Source organism: Triturus cristatus, chromosome 2_2 (assembly GCF_964204655.1).
Source record: "Triturus cristatus chromosome 2_2, aTriCri1.1, whole genome shotgun sequence".
NCBI classification, from domain to species: domain Eukaryota; kingdom Metazoa; phylum Chordata; class Amphibia; order Caudata; family Salamandridae; genus Triturus; species Triturus cristatus.
Window position 1 is genome coordinate 1089179496 of NC_140582.1, and position 14601 is coordinate 1089194096.

Below are 14601 nucleotides of genomic sequence, written 5' to 3' on the forward strand. Positions count from 1 at the left end.
GGGGTCGGAATGTAAGGGGACCCCGTGGTATTGGGCAGCCCTGTTGATTAGTTACACAAACCCAGTGTTGTCATCTGGTTGTGACGGCTTAGATGGGTAGAGATGTGGATCATTATGTGGGTCGGGATCTGTATTGTAGTCACCCCAAGTGTCTACGTCATGTGGGATGTTATGTGAATGATCATCCCCATGTGGATCTATATCTCTACCTGTGTCATCCTCACTATTTGATGGTTGAGGTGAAAATATAGGTTGTGTGGAGTGTGGTGGAGAAATAAATAGATGTGGATTAACTGGAGGGGGAGAAGGATGTGGGGATGTGTTCGTGTCCATGTCCTGTCGTTTGAGAGGTGTAGCAGGTTCTTCTGCAGTGTCCAGTTTCCTCTTTTTTGGAGGCTTGGTGACTAGTTTGCCCGTGTTTGGATCAATAAACAGAGTTTTTTGCTTTGGATCTGCCAAATCAGGTGCAGGCTGCGTGGGCAAAATGTCTTTGTTTGGTGTCGAAGATTTAGGGTCCGTACCTTCTTTGAAGGGAGTTTGTGAGGCTTTCCGTGGGGTCTTAGTCTCTTTAGGTTTTTGAGGCTCCGAAACTTTTTTCGTCTCCGACGATTTTTTGGAGTCAGAAGCCTTTTTTGGCTCTGAAGATTTCTTCGGTTCCGAGTGTTTGTCCTTGCTATGCTTAGATACCGAGGGCTCTGGCGTTGAGGCTGTCTTCGGCGTGGACAACTGTTTTACTTGTTGCTTCGGTACTGAGGAGTTCTTTACAGCACCGGAATGAAGTTGGCTTGAGCTGGAAGGCTTATGTTTAGGTTTCATAGCTGGGCCCGAGGGCGGGGCGTCTGAAACATGTTGCCGGTGTCGAGGGTGTTACCGGAGCCTTCGGTTTATTTTTTGGGAGGGGGGTTTCAGTACTCACGGACCGTTGAACCAGGGTGACTGTCTCTTGTCCGGCGTCGGAGTCGTCGGCCTCGGAGACGGAGACGTGTTCTTCATCACCTAAATAAAAGTGTGTGGGAACTTAGCACCACACCCGGGCCATTTTTTGAAAGGTGTCCTTACCATTGACTGGAGGCGTGGTCGGCGCGGAAAGGCCCAACGGCACGCGTCGAAGATCGAGGTCAAGTAGTTTGTTTTAAGATCTGTGTCGAAAAGGGAAACACGATCGAGACAATAGCATCGAGTGGAGAGGGATTGCACGTCGAAGGGGGATTCGAAACAGATATCAACCCGGAGCGCAGCAATTCACATCCGAACCCGATGGCAGAAAAAAACAATCTAAGGATGGAGTCGATGCCCATGCGCACTATCGTCCTAGGGAGGAGTCACCTACCTCGTGTCTACAAAGACTTCTTCCAAGACAAAATCAAAGTACAAACATCCGAGCCCAACACCAGATGGCGATCTATGCAAAACTATACAATCTGCAGCTCATATGCCTCCTTACATGTACTTTTCCTCTTTACAAAAAAAAAAAAAAAAAGTAGCACTGACTGGACAATAATTCCAGCAGGAGTGGAAAAGCAATAAAAAGGTGGGGTAGGTTCTAGACACCTGCGGGTGCACACATGGCCAAACGCTGTATATCTCCGCAGTGGTGGTGGGGTGGAGGCGGGTGAAAATGGGATGTCTTGATCGGTAGTGATAAAGTTTCCTAATGCTAATTAAAATCTTACTTTAAATTCACTTAAAACTCTGCTTATGCCCGCACATACCCATCACTCATATCCATCATGGTTTTTTTTTTACAGTTGGAAAAATATTTTTAAGTCCTTCAAGAAAATCTTTAGTGACTGGAATATTGAATAAAACTTGCTGTAGTCAATTTCTATATGCCGTTATAACAGTCAAGTAGAATTTTATGGATGGGATTTGTAATTTCGATTTGGCTATTTACAGCAAGAAAGTAAGTAGGACTTCCTCCTGGCAGGAGATATGATTGAGGCCCTTACTGAAGCACCATATGCCGAATCTCTTCCATTTTAGTGCTCAGCATGATCTAGCCAATGGACGCTTCGCCTCTAAGTATGTTCATGCAATCTTCAGGAAGATTCAGATGTCTATACTGCCCGACATCAGGAGCCAGGGAGACAAATTCAAGGACTGCAGACTTGGGTGCTAGACCTGCTTTTCAATTCTGGTCAGTAGATCTCGTCTGCAGGGTAGTTTCTTGTGGCATATGAGTGACAGCTCTAGAGGGCCCGAGTACCAGCACTGCCTCAGCCACTCTGGATCTATTAAGATCATAGTGATCTTGGATTGGCGTAGTTTGACAATCGCCATAGGAATGGTTGAAATTGGCGGAAAAGATGGTGCTGACTAACTGATTAACAGGGCATTGCCCACCAAGTTCTTTTGTGGTGCCCTAGATGTGCAGCTATAGCATTTTTTATTTTTTGCAGAGGAGAATAAATCTAATGTTGATAATCCCCTTTCTCGAAAGATGGTGCAGGAGAGTGCATTGTTCAAGACCTATTAGTGATTTTCCTTGTGTTGTCAACTAAGAAAATACACTTCTTGGTTCTGGCTTCATGGGATGTGTATTGCTGTCAGAGGGAACCATCTGGCCAGAGCCCAGTGCCACATCGTTTAAGCTTGAAGGGACAATTGTCTTAATATCGTTCCTCGTTGCTTCTTGGTGTAATGCATGGTGGTGGTGGGGTCTGTTTGAATCATGATTTTTGTTTTATTATTATAGGGAGGGTTGAAAAGCCTCAAGGGTGAGGTGAACCACCTTCATTTCCGATAGACTGATGTGGCCAGACTTTTCTTTAGCCGTCCAAAGGCCTTGAATTGTCAGGCAATCGGGGTGGGCTCCCCACCCTGCCAGTAAGGCAGTCGTCACTATGATCTGTGTTGCAGTTTTTTTGATGCAAGAATACTCCTTTCAGGAGATTCTGATGTTTGCACCACCATGGCAGTGAGTGTGTCACCAGGCTTGTTAGGGTAAATGGTTTTTCCATTCCCTCTCTTATGAGATCATGGATTCTCAAGTCACTGTCAGAGAAGTTTCATAAAAAGTCTCTCTCATGTAAATATTTTGACCTATTTCTGATTTCCTCCGGATAGTTCAACATTACTTCTTTCAATATATTGAACTTGTTTTTTTCTAGACAATAAAGAGCAAAGATGCCTTATTTTACTTCCTCTATTTCCTTATTTAGCTTTACCCATTGTGTTTCTGCTTGATTTATAAGCATACCCATGAGATCCCTAGATGTACCCACCTATTTGCTTTTTCATCATCAAAACCTTTCACTGCGTGAAAAATGTTTATTCTTAGGCCCTTTGTAATCCAGTCAATCTCAAGATACTTTTTCAATGTCATAGTGGGCTACCACTTTAGTGACTCATGCCTATACAGACTCTCTAGTTTGATGAACAAATCTTTAAGGGTTTCTAGTTTGTTTCCTTTCTTTGATGCTGTATTCCCACTTGTTTTTGTAAATAAGTCACTAGGCAACTCTTCATGTTTATGTAAATGTTTCGCCATACCTCCTTAAACCAAAAATGACTGTTCCTCTTGAAACTCCTTTTTAGTTGACAGACTTGCCTTCTTACATTTTCAGATAATCATATTTTCTGGGGCTTTGGCTCTCTAAACCTCCAGCACCATAAGCCCAATGGTGCCTTTTCATAATGCATTCATCTCCAATGGAGGTGATTCAAAATATTATTCCAACTCTCTGTACACGATCCATATATCAAAAGTGCTGTACTCCAATTTGTTTTCTTTAATTATCTTTCGGTCCTCAATGTTCAGAAACTCCAAAGGGAAAAGCCAAACAGCCAACACGTGTTTCGAGGTAAAAACCATTTGTTTTCAAGGCATCAAATGAAGCACATTTTGATTGTTAAGATGGAACCATATATCCATTCTAGTCATATTTACTGTAAACTCCCCTGAATTCGGTATGAGGAGATCATCAGTTCCCAATAGATCAGCTCTCCCTTTTATTTCCATGGAGAACTGAAGCATTGGGGAACTACAGTTGTTCCTGAGAAATATAGGTTGGCTATTTTGAGCTGTGCTTCAGGTTTATAATGGGCAGCCTCAACTACAAAGCTCTTCTCAGAGAGATGCCATGACAGTATTCTGTGGCAGAGAGTTTGGATGAGTCCACAGTAGAGCTAATAACCTGGTTAAAGAATACAGAATCTTCATTAACCATTCCAAAATATCCCGTTTGTGTCAAGCAAATCTGCCTTAAAGGATTCCATTCCATCCCAGATATCCACTGACCACTCCAAAGCAGCACTGTCATGTTCTTACGACAGTTTGATGCTGTGCCAAACATCTTTTTGCCAGGGAAAGTGAGTCTTACTTTTTCCTTAGGAGGGAGCAGCTGATTTAAGAGTGGATGTGTGTCTTTGCCATCGCACCCTAACAAGGAGTGTGGTTTAGGGTCTACCCTGTGGAATTTAGTGGCCTTTTGAGGAGGTCTATATTTCAAATGTTGGTGTGGGGTAATCACCTTTATAATGGCCAGAGTCATACATTTCTCTTCTGCTATCCCTAGATAGACCAGAACTAGGGGCAACAAAGGTTTAGAAGCTGCCCTGGTCTGTAGATTCTCTAACATTACTGACACCGATTGGAGGCAAGTCTCTAAGGAGATATTGAGTTTTGCTACCCCTCTTGCAGGTACCTCACTGAAGATGTCATCAACTGGTATGACTCCTGATAGAGATTGTTCTGGAGAAGTAGGAATTTATTAAGCCAAGTCTGGTGTAGGAACAAGGAGAACAATAGCAGGAATATGATCTGCTAACTCTGGATGGAGAGTTCTGAGGTGAAAAAGCTCTGCTACTTTGCAATCTTTGTGGAGTAGATGGTTTCCACGTTTACAATGCAGACGGAGATTGCTTTTGAGGACTTCCTAAGTGGTGAGAGGTTTAGCAGCCTCAATGGCTTCTGTACCGTGTCCTCAAAAGGGGATGTAGTTGTTGTTGGTCAGTACGGCAAGGATGCAGGGTCCGGAGAGGATGCAGGCTGTGAATAGCCAAGAGGAGCAGAAGCCATTTCTTCTCTTTGCCTCTTTCTAGGAAAAAAGTGTTGTTCTACAGGAGAGGATATCACGACTTGAGATGCTGTTGAAAAAACAGAATGAACAAGGTAAGGTCAAATGGACCATGACTTCGATACTTATGATAGTAATATAGTCATTTTTTGCCTTTTGAATGTTGACAGTGAAGTGTTCGAAAGTAATCAATGCAAATTTAATATCAATGGTGATATTGCTGGCGTGCAGACTCTTTTTGGCGTCAAGGTTTGGGTCGCCAGCGCCTTTGTATGATTTGACAGTGAATTGACTGTTCTCAATGTCAACGAGTGACAGCATCTTTTCTTTTTCTCTGTTCTTCCGCCCTCATGTCATCTAGCAAGCCTCTTACCCCGATCCCACTATTTGACACCTTCTTGTAGACAGAATGAAAGGCAGGCTGACAAACCAAACACTCTGTGGGTGTAATTTCCGGCCTTCTTTCTACCACAAGGAGGACTCCAAGGAAAGATATTGCATTTTGACAAATTAAATCAGAGACTGAGAAAACATGATTTACTCTACAACAGATTGTTTTTTTACCAAGTGGAGAGAAAAATCTTCCCCAGTCAGGAAAAATTCTTTTTTTTAGATTAAAAAAAGAACCTCAGCAGATATTATAAGATCCTTATTTCACGGCTTGGAAAAAACCTGGATCTGAGAGGCAACTGCCAGTACAATACAATCTAGGAAGGGGCGTCTCCCAGGTTTTAAAGAGACAGGCTCCTTATTTCTGTGTACAATGTAAGACTAACAGGCTGCATTTTACGTTCATGTTCTCTGCTGAAAGGGCTTTTCACTGCATCTGAATGTTGTAAAGCAGGTCTATGTGTATACCCTGGAGAGTTATTTTGAACATTCCTCAAAAAAATGTGGCTTTGTTTATGCTTCCATCCCATAGATATGTATATGAATTAATGGACAAACATTCTAGGATGTGATTTCCATGGAAGAAAACTATACAGAAAGTTGTAGTGGGGTCAGCAGGGAATTATTCACATGTTTAGGAATATTTATGAAGATCCTACGATTCAGAATGATTTTTCTTATTTGCTAGAATGCTGAAGGTAATAATAACTAATGAGGCAGTTTTAATCCTGTGATGAGGCCTTGTTGGTAGACCCATTTACTTTGAAAGGGCGATGATTAGTTGCCAAGCTGGAGACTGGAATCTAGTGGGAGGAAACACCTTCCCACTGACCTCCAAGAAATCTTATCCTCAGGTATTCTAAAGATAGAGTTTTGTGACGGAGTTTTCCTACAGAAATCCTGTAGGCAGTGAATGCCAACAGATCTACCTTCAGTGAAGAACATTACAGCCCACAACTTACATGATGAAGAAGGAAAGGAATAACCGCTTCTGATATCTGTAGAAAGAGTGTTTTGTGTACACCAGATGCAGAACCTCTTGAAAGCACGTGATGCACTGGTGGAAGGAGTTTACTCCTGTAAAATGTCCTCAATGTCTTGTGGCAAGTTTAGGTGCCCATATTTTAAGAATTCAGGCGGCAGGCTTCTAAGCTCAACAATGAAAGGCTGGGGGTGCGGGATCTGACCCCCAAACATGTACAGGGCCTCAGGTCTGCACGGAGTCTGTGAACAAGCACTTACAGCCGTACTGGAGCTATCAGGATCATACTTGCCTTGCAGTCATACAGTTTTAACAACTCATTCAGGATCAATGGAACAGGGGTGGTGGTGCGTACAAAAATTTCACTGACCAGTCTAGATATTGACTTTCAACCTTGTTGGTAGTACCTAGAGGCAAAGTCAGGGCATTTCCGGTCTGCACACAAGCCTATTTGTGTATAGCCCCATTCGTAAAAGACATTTTGCATTACTCTAATCTGGAAAGTTGGCAGTTGAACTGCTGTGATGTGCAAGTCTCTTGCAATCCGCCATCTACAGAATGTTCTACAGAAAATGGTCTGGAGTGAGATCACCCCTGTTCTACAAGAAATACATTGTGCTTCATTTTCCAACTGAACAAGCATGAATTTTGTCTTGAAAGATAGAATAAACAATTTTCGACCTAGATGGACAGCTCTTAGTTCCACCAGGCTAATGTGAGAGAATGTCTCCTTTTTTGATGAAGTACCTTAAATTTGGAAATAACCCATGCGTGCGCCCCGTCCTTGGAAGAAGATTAGGTGATTGTAACGGACTGCAACATTTCAGATGGCTAGATACAAGTCTTTCCGCCCAAGGATACCCTCTTGCTACCTGGGTGACTAAGACTGCGCAAAAATAGTAAATCCTTTGAACTGGAGTTTCATGAGTTCATCGTTTTGAAATGTAGATCCAGGCGGAAAAGAATGCCTGTAGCTGAATGAAAATGCATGAGAAGTTACTCTCGAGACACTGCTTTTAAAAGTCAGTTATCTGGATCTGAGAAGAGGAACAGCTTTTGTCTCCTGAGGTGTGCTGTAACAACTGCCATGCCCTTTGAGAAATTATGAGGTGCTAATTTCTGTTGAAAGGCAGGACTTTGAATTGGAAGTGTTTGTTGCCTAGTTCAAACCTAAAGAATTTGATGCTTTTTGTATAATGGATATGTGAAAATAAGCAGAAGGATCATATCGGGAGTTAATGCCTGGAGCGTTTGGAGATCTGTAGCCAAGTTATGCCTGGGCACACTCTCCATGTCTGTTTCTTAGCACACCTTCAACTGTGTGCACCCGATGTCCAATGTGCCCCCGATCACTGAGGAAAATGCACTCTGTGCTGGGTAGAGTGCATCAGTGAAAGACAGCCCCATGTTACACGGTTGTACTACCGAATATAAACACCAACAATACCATGCTACAAGAGTAGGAAGGACAGAATATTGAGGGACAAAATATCCAAAGTTAAGTGCATATGGGGAAGTATAGATTTACGATTCCTAACTCCACACTACGTAACTTGATGATGTATGTACCGCCTAGGTACATATATGTGGAGTTAGGAATAGAAAATCTAGACTTGCTTACCTAATATTTTTTCTTGAAATTTTGTCCTCCATATTCTCTCCCACAGGTATTGCAAGTTCGATATTCAGGGTGCACGCCTCTTTTCCGCAGGCAGACCAGGCCGCATTTAGAAAAGGGGATAATGATCAGTGTGTAAGTGCACCTGCCTTTGGGGTGATAACTGGGAATTTCTCTGAGCGCCACAGTGCTGCTCTTGAGTTGGAGGGGGGCAAATCGTTGTGCGCCCACCTCTTAAGTGATATATAATACCTCCCAACGTAAAAGGCTTCCCTCATTTGCAGAGAGCCATGTCCCTTTGCAAATGAGATAATGCCCCTTAGAATCACAACTGCATACATTTTAAGCTGGTGCAATACATACTAAAGAAGCAGCACACAAGTGTATGTGGCTCCTTCTGTAATACCAAAGTGGTAAGGGGCTCAAAAAGCAAGAGCAAATGCTTGTTGCACCCTATGGCACTTTGTGTAATAGTGCCACGGAAGAAGAAAGGTGATATGATTTCTGACAAAAATTTAAACAAACAGATTGCACATCCTTTTCTTGGAAAAACAGATTTGTTAGTTTAAGATGAATGTAATACTAATTTTCTACACATTGGAAGTACTGGCAGAAAACTGCTCACCCTCTTCAACTCTGCCTTCAGTTCCTGTTCTTGAATATTGAGAACATCTTTCAGGTGATCACTATGGGCAGCAGCCTGTCGGCGCATCTGGGTTCTCATTTCAGCCTCCATAATTTCCCGAACCTCTTCAATCTGTCAGTTTAAGAAAAAGAGTAATGCATATACAGAAAGGAATTGACAAACAATGATTTAAAGAGCCAAACCCATTGAATTTCCTTCTAGCAAGGGAAGGACCTGCTAACTAGGCAATCAATATACCGCATTTTTATTCCCAAGAATCAAAAGCAAAGGACACTTTCTTCTGCTCTCACTTTATAAAGCCAATAGTAAGAAAATAGTTACTTACCTGTATCGCCAGTTCTCCAGAGTTGGGATCTTTTATTTTGTAGAAGACAATGCATCGACCACAGAAAATCATAGTCCTCAATAGCGAGAATAGCGGGCGCGGGGAGCAGGAGGAGAACCATGCCTATACAACGGCATCTTGGCTGGTGTGATATAAAGAGGGTGTGGTAGCAGGAGAGTGAGGGGTTGAGTTCTGGGGGTCTGCTTCCAAAGACAGCAAAAAGGATCGGAGAGGCTGCCAGATATCTTTAAGTCTAGCAGAGGGGGGTTGCAATGACTAATATACTTCACTTGTTAGGTCACAGTGTATCATACTCTGAAGCCAGGCTTTAGTAATGGGGCGTATCGCACTGCACCAGCGAAGTGCGATTGTTCTCTTTGCCAGTAGCAAAGCAATGGCTGTGAATCTATGGAGGTTCTTCAAAAGGGATGATCCATTACTGAGAAGCGGCAGGGGAGGGGTCTAGAATAAGTTAAGTCATCTGGGAGAGGATATCGAACACAGCAAGCCAGAACGTGGCAATAAAAGGGCAGGTCCAGGTCATATGTGAAAAATCTGCATCTAGGAATCAGCATTTACCGAAGGGTCCAGTTTGGGAAGACCAACAGGTGTAGCGTATGATCTGCGTAAGAAAAGAAAATGGAGAAGTTTATGACCATGATTGGGGGATATCAATTCAGTTTGTGCACAGCAGTAGGTCCAGCCCCTGTCGGAAATGGAATGGCCAAGGTCTTTTTCCTATTGCCACCGGACCCTGTCGTCATGTGTATGTTTGGGGGCCATGCAGGGATGATAGAGCTTAGTGACCAAATGTGATCCATCTGTGTCTATTATGAAGACTGTAAGGAGAGGAAAGTCTGCAGGGGTGAGGGGGGTAAGAGGAAATGCGGGAACATAATGTCCCATAAAGCAAGGCAGAGGTGGGGAAGGACAAGCGACGGGATGGAGCATGGTCGTAAAGTGTATGTGGTGATATATATGCTGAAGATTTCGCAAACAAACTCCATTTGCCAGAAAAAGACTAATGCGGACCAGTTGATCAGTGCAAAAGATTTTATTAAACGGCCTGCACCACCGCCATGATGCGTTTCGGCCTTCCAAAGGCCTTGATCACATGACACGCATGAGGAGTGCCTCCAACTATTTAAAGTGCAAGCGCAATAACACGTGACAGACAATCATAGATTCGGAAAAGGCTTTCAGAAAGCACCATGAAAACACAGTTAATTACACTGATGTTGTTCTCACATATGTAAAAGCAATAACTTTGTTAAATATTCACCTTTCTTTGAATATCTAAAAGTCAGCAATGCAGTTAAAAAATGTGTTTTTTCTAAAAGCTAGGAAAAGGAGTAATACGTAACAGTAAAATGCGGCAGGTACAATTCCCAGCATGTGCACATTCTCAAGAAATGTTCCGCATTGAATAATAGTGTATCCAACTTCATATACCCTTGTCGGACCCAATCCTTTATTAATAAAAACACTTGTTGGTCCTATTGTTGATACATAAAGTGCTAGTGCTAAACAATTCTGCCCAAGTGGGCAATAGATCTAATTCCATATCATAATAAAAAAAAGGCAAGTGCTTGAAGAAGTGCCACCAAGATGAACGGTAATAGGTTTATACTGTGCAAAGTGCAAAAACTTTATCGGAGACTAAAAGAAAATTTATGGAAGCGGAGCAGTTGAAAGTTAGTTACAGTACAATCATGAAACTAAACATTTAAAGGCAGGTAAAGAAGTCCTCACTGGAGTGGAGGCCCTGTGGCGCCTTGGTATCCAACTACAGAATGAACCTGGTTTCTAATTGGCGAAGCACAGCTTCCCGATTGCCGCCCCGTCTAAGGGGTAGGACAGTATCCACCACAAAAAAACTCAGATGTTCCAAATTGTTGCAGTGGAACTCCTTTAAAATGTCTGGCAACCGGTTAAGAAGCATCGTTATTGCCGATCGCCTAAACGTGCTGGAGTATCCTCTTGTGGACCTGCAGTTTTGTACTTCCTACGTACTGCAGGCCACACGAACACTCCAGCACATACACCGCGTATTCAGTCTTACAAGTGAGTAACTTGGTGATGGGTATTGGATCTAATTTGAAAGGTGTTTTATAGGTGGTTCTGTTGGTGCCAACCTTACATGCTTTGCAAGATGTGCACCTAACAAACCCCCTTCTAGAATTTAAACAGGTTTTGGTCTTTGTCACCTCGGGACTGCTCCCGACTAGTGTGTTGCTCATAGAGCGAGCCTTTCTAAAGGTAATACTTAAAGACTTGGGAAGGGGCTCCCCAAGTACTAAATCATTGCGTAAAGATTGATGCTGGCGGTTGTACATTAAGATCAATCTTGTAGGTTGGTCAGGCTGATCAATACTAGTAGTCACTGAGATCACTTTCTTAACTAATGCAACTGATCTTGGGATCAAAAGAGTTTTATTAATTGCATTGTCGATAGTAGTCGTGGAATAGCCCCTAGCTAGGAACCTATCCCTACTCTCTTTTCGAGCCTGTTCACAGTCACTATCAGTGCTGCAAATCCGCTTGATTTGCAGCATTTCCCCAAAGGGAATGGTGTGAATAAGATGTCTTGGGTAGAGGCTAGTTGCATGGAGCACCATGTTGCCGGCTGTGGGCTTCCTATGCAACCTGGTCTCTAGTTTGTCCTCAACTACGAACACCTCAACATCTAAAAAGCACACAGAATCCATACTTAAATGAGCAGTAAATTGCAAATTCAGATTGTTATTGTCGATCTGTTTAATGAAATGGAGCGCAAGTTCCTCCGTGCCTCTCCAGATCAAAAACAGATCATCAATGCGATACATGATTATCTAGGACCTACCCATGCTGTGTTTTAAGGACCAGTTCTTCCCACAGCCCCATATGGAGGCAGGCATAACTGGGGGAGAAACAGGCCCCCATCGCTACACCCCTGACTTGTTGGAATATCTGATTTTGGATGAGAAAATAGTTGTTCTCAAAGCATGTCATAATCATGGCCAAAAGCATCTTATTGTGACGATACAGATACGTAGGTCTGGTGCTCAAATAGTATTCCACCGCTTTAATTCCATCCTGGAGGTGAATACTTGTATACAAGGACGTGACGTCTAGTGTAATCAATATACATTCAGAGTCCCACATGACATCACTGATCTTTCTTGAAAAGTCACCTGTATCCTGAATGTAGGATGGTAGATTTTTAACGTGCTCCTGAAGGAAATAATCCACGTAGCTTGAGGTATTCTCCAATAAACTGTTGCGAGATGATATAATCTGCATACCTGGTGGTGTGATAGAGTCCTTATGAATTTTCGATATGAGGTAGATCACGGGAATGACGGGATGATAATTTTTTAGGAACTTGAATTCCTCCATACTCACAAGGCCAGCGCTTTTCCATGCCAGGAGTTTAGCATAGTAACTATTCCATGAGCTTTTTACAATGTGGATGTTACTTCTCCTATATCAAGTCGTATCATTCAGCTGTTTGAGGGCTTCATCCATGTACAATTGGCGTGGTCATAAAACAACATTGCCGCCTTTATCTGATTGCAGCACAATGATATTCTCATTGGCTTGCAGCTTTTTCATTAGATGAAAATAGCGGTTGTTTTGATGAGTGTATTTATGATGAGCACGGGTGGTAGATTTATATAGTTTCTTAAGTTCCACTGTCACTTCTTCATTATAAGTGTCCAAGTTGTCATGTAACATTATTGGGAGGAAGGTAGACCTGTTTAAAATGAGTACGCACAGTCCCATTGATGTTAGGCGAATCACGACTCTCACATGTTGCAGCACAATTATTTTCATCTTGAAGTTGTTGGATTGTGCAAGAGCTCAACCTCCCCCACTTTTAATGAGGACTGACTGAGTTGTCGGTAGCAATTCAGCAACCTGAGGTTTGTTTTGTTTACCTTGCATCAGATGGTACTTCTTCAATATTAATTTTCGTATAAACTTAAATACATCAATGCGGGGTTGCGCATAATTAAAATTACTCTCAGGGTTATATGATAAACCTAATGCCAAGATCTGCCTTTCTGCCTCACTCAAAGTCACGTTGGACAAATTGATGAGTCCGTGAATCATTGCTGCCCTCTAAAGCACCTGCTTGCGCCTCCACCTGTTGTTGGCAGGTCTTTTGTTGCTCGGCTTTTCGTTGGCGGCTGTGCTGACGTCGTTCCTGGCGCTTTTGGTTCCGTTTTTGGTGTTGCTGACATTTTGTACACGAGGGCGTAGAGTCTGCCGCCTGTCTTGACGTAGACAGTCCACTTCCTGCGCTAGGGAGAGCTTTGAAAACCCTAGCCTTGTACCGGACCGTGCCTGCTCGTTATCCGGACCGCTTTCAAGCACAGAACTCAGGTCAGATGTTGAGGCAGACATTTGTGCAGCAGCGCTGGTACTGGCTTGCATGGTAAGGGAGTGTCCTTTTTGTGAGACTGACAGAATAGTATCTCTTTGAGAAAGTGAATACTTGGCCATTTTGGTAATCCAACTTATCCCGTTGGAACTTGAACGCCTTGCGTTTCTTGATCACCTCCTCCTCCCTTTGTAATCGTGCCAGCATTTCCTCACGGTATTTATTGATTGTGCCTGTGATCTCCATTTTACTAATTTCACCATTAAGCTCATCAATTTTAATTTGTAATGCAACGCGGTCACTCTCAGCATACTTGACAAGTATTTCAACCAGTTTATGTGATGACTCAAGGTTGCAGTCAGCCCATTCTGCAAGCATTCTGGGGTCGTGATTTCCATAGCTGGGCGCCAGCATTATACGCAACCTCCTTGGAACCCTGCCAACCTCCAAGTACCTTGATAGGAATCTATGTCCCACCATTTAGATTGTTCTGCTTTCATCAATTTTTCCAAACGTTTAAACAGGTCCCTTGGATTGGGATTCCCCGCTGATATAATGCTAGTTTGTATGCTGGTCTGAGACTCCCCGCTTGGGGAATCATCAAACATTTCACCTGCTGCTGCCTCACGACACCTGAGCGTGTCAGCAGACATGGTGCAATTAAATGGGCAATTCAAATCCAAGAAAGACACACGGATAAATGTTGTTGCCTGTCCTGGGCACACTCCTTCACCAGACTCTTAGAGAGTCCCTACCTTCGCGAGTCACTTGGCCCATCTCCAAATGTTTTGTGCGAGCTGAGACAGCTGCAAAGAATGTGCGCCTCCTTGTTTCTGTATGCAATACATGGCTTTAACAAAAAAGAGGGGGGACCTAGGAGCTGGTTAATGGTCCAGTGTCTATGCTCTACATGATTATGCTAATACAAAAAGAGGACACTGTTCCAAGGGTAGGGTGCAGGGAGTCACCCATGTACCTACAAAGGCAGAAATGCTAAGGAAAAAAAGCGGGGGGTGGGGAAGAGTGCTAGGTGGGACGGACCCATTCGCCAGGGGGGAAAACAAGTCTTGCCTCCTGTTGCCCTAACACACCCTGAGGGGTGTCATGCTTCATCATCGGGCGGTTTGCTCCTCGTTTGGCCGGCACTGCAATTCCCAACGGGTCCCCCGAAGGGTCTCTTTATCTGAGTTCTTTTAAGGTATGCCGGATGGTGCATGCGGGTGTGTGGAGGGGTTTTGGGTCCTGATAAGGGTAAC

The 14601-nt window shown here is 43.3% G+C and overlaps 1 protein-coding gene across 2 annotated transcripts in view; it reads right to left on the minus strand.

The window, feature by feature from the left end:
- The window catches only part of IMMT (inner membrane mitochondrial protein), a 472217-nt gene that overhangs the window by 32209 nt on the left and 425407 nt on the right, over nt 1-14601 (minus strand). For both annotated transcript variants that reach the window (XM_085642618.1, XM_085642619.1), the window contains one exon: nt 8634-8765. In XM_085642618.1, the coding sequence (XP_085498744.1) occupies nt 8634-8765 (132 nt within the window). The remainder of the gene's footprint in view (nt 1-8633; nt 8766-14601) is intronic.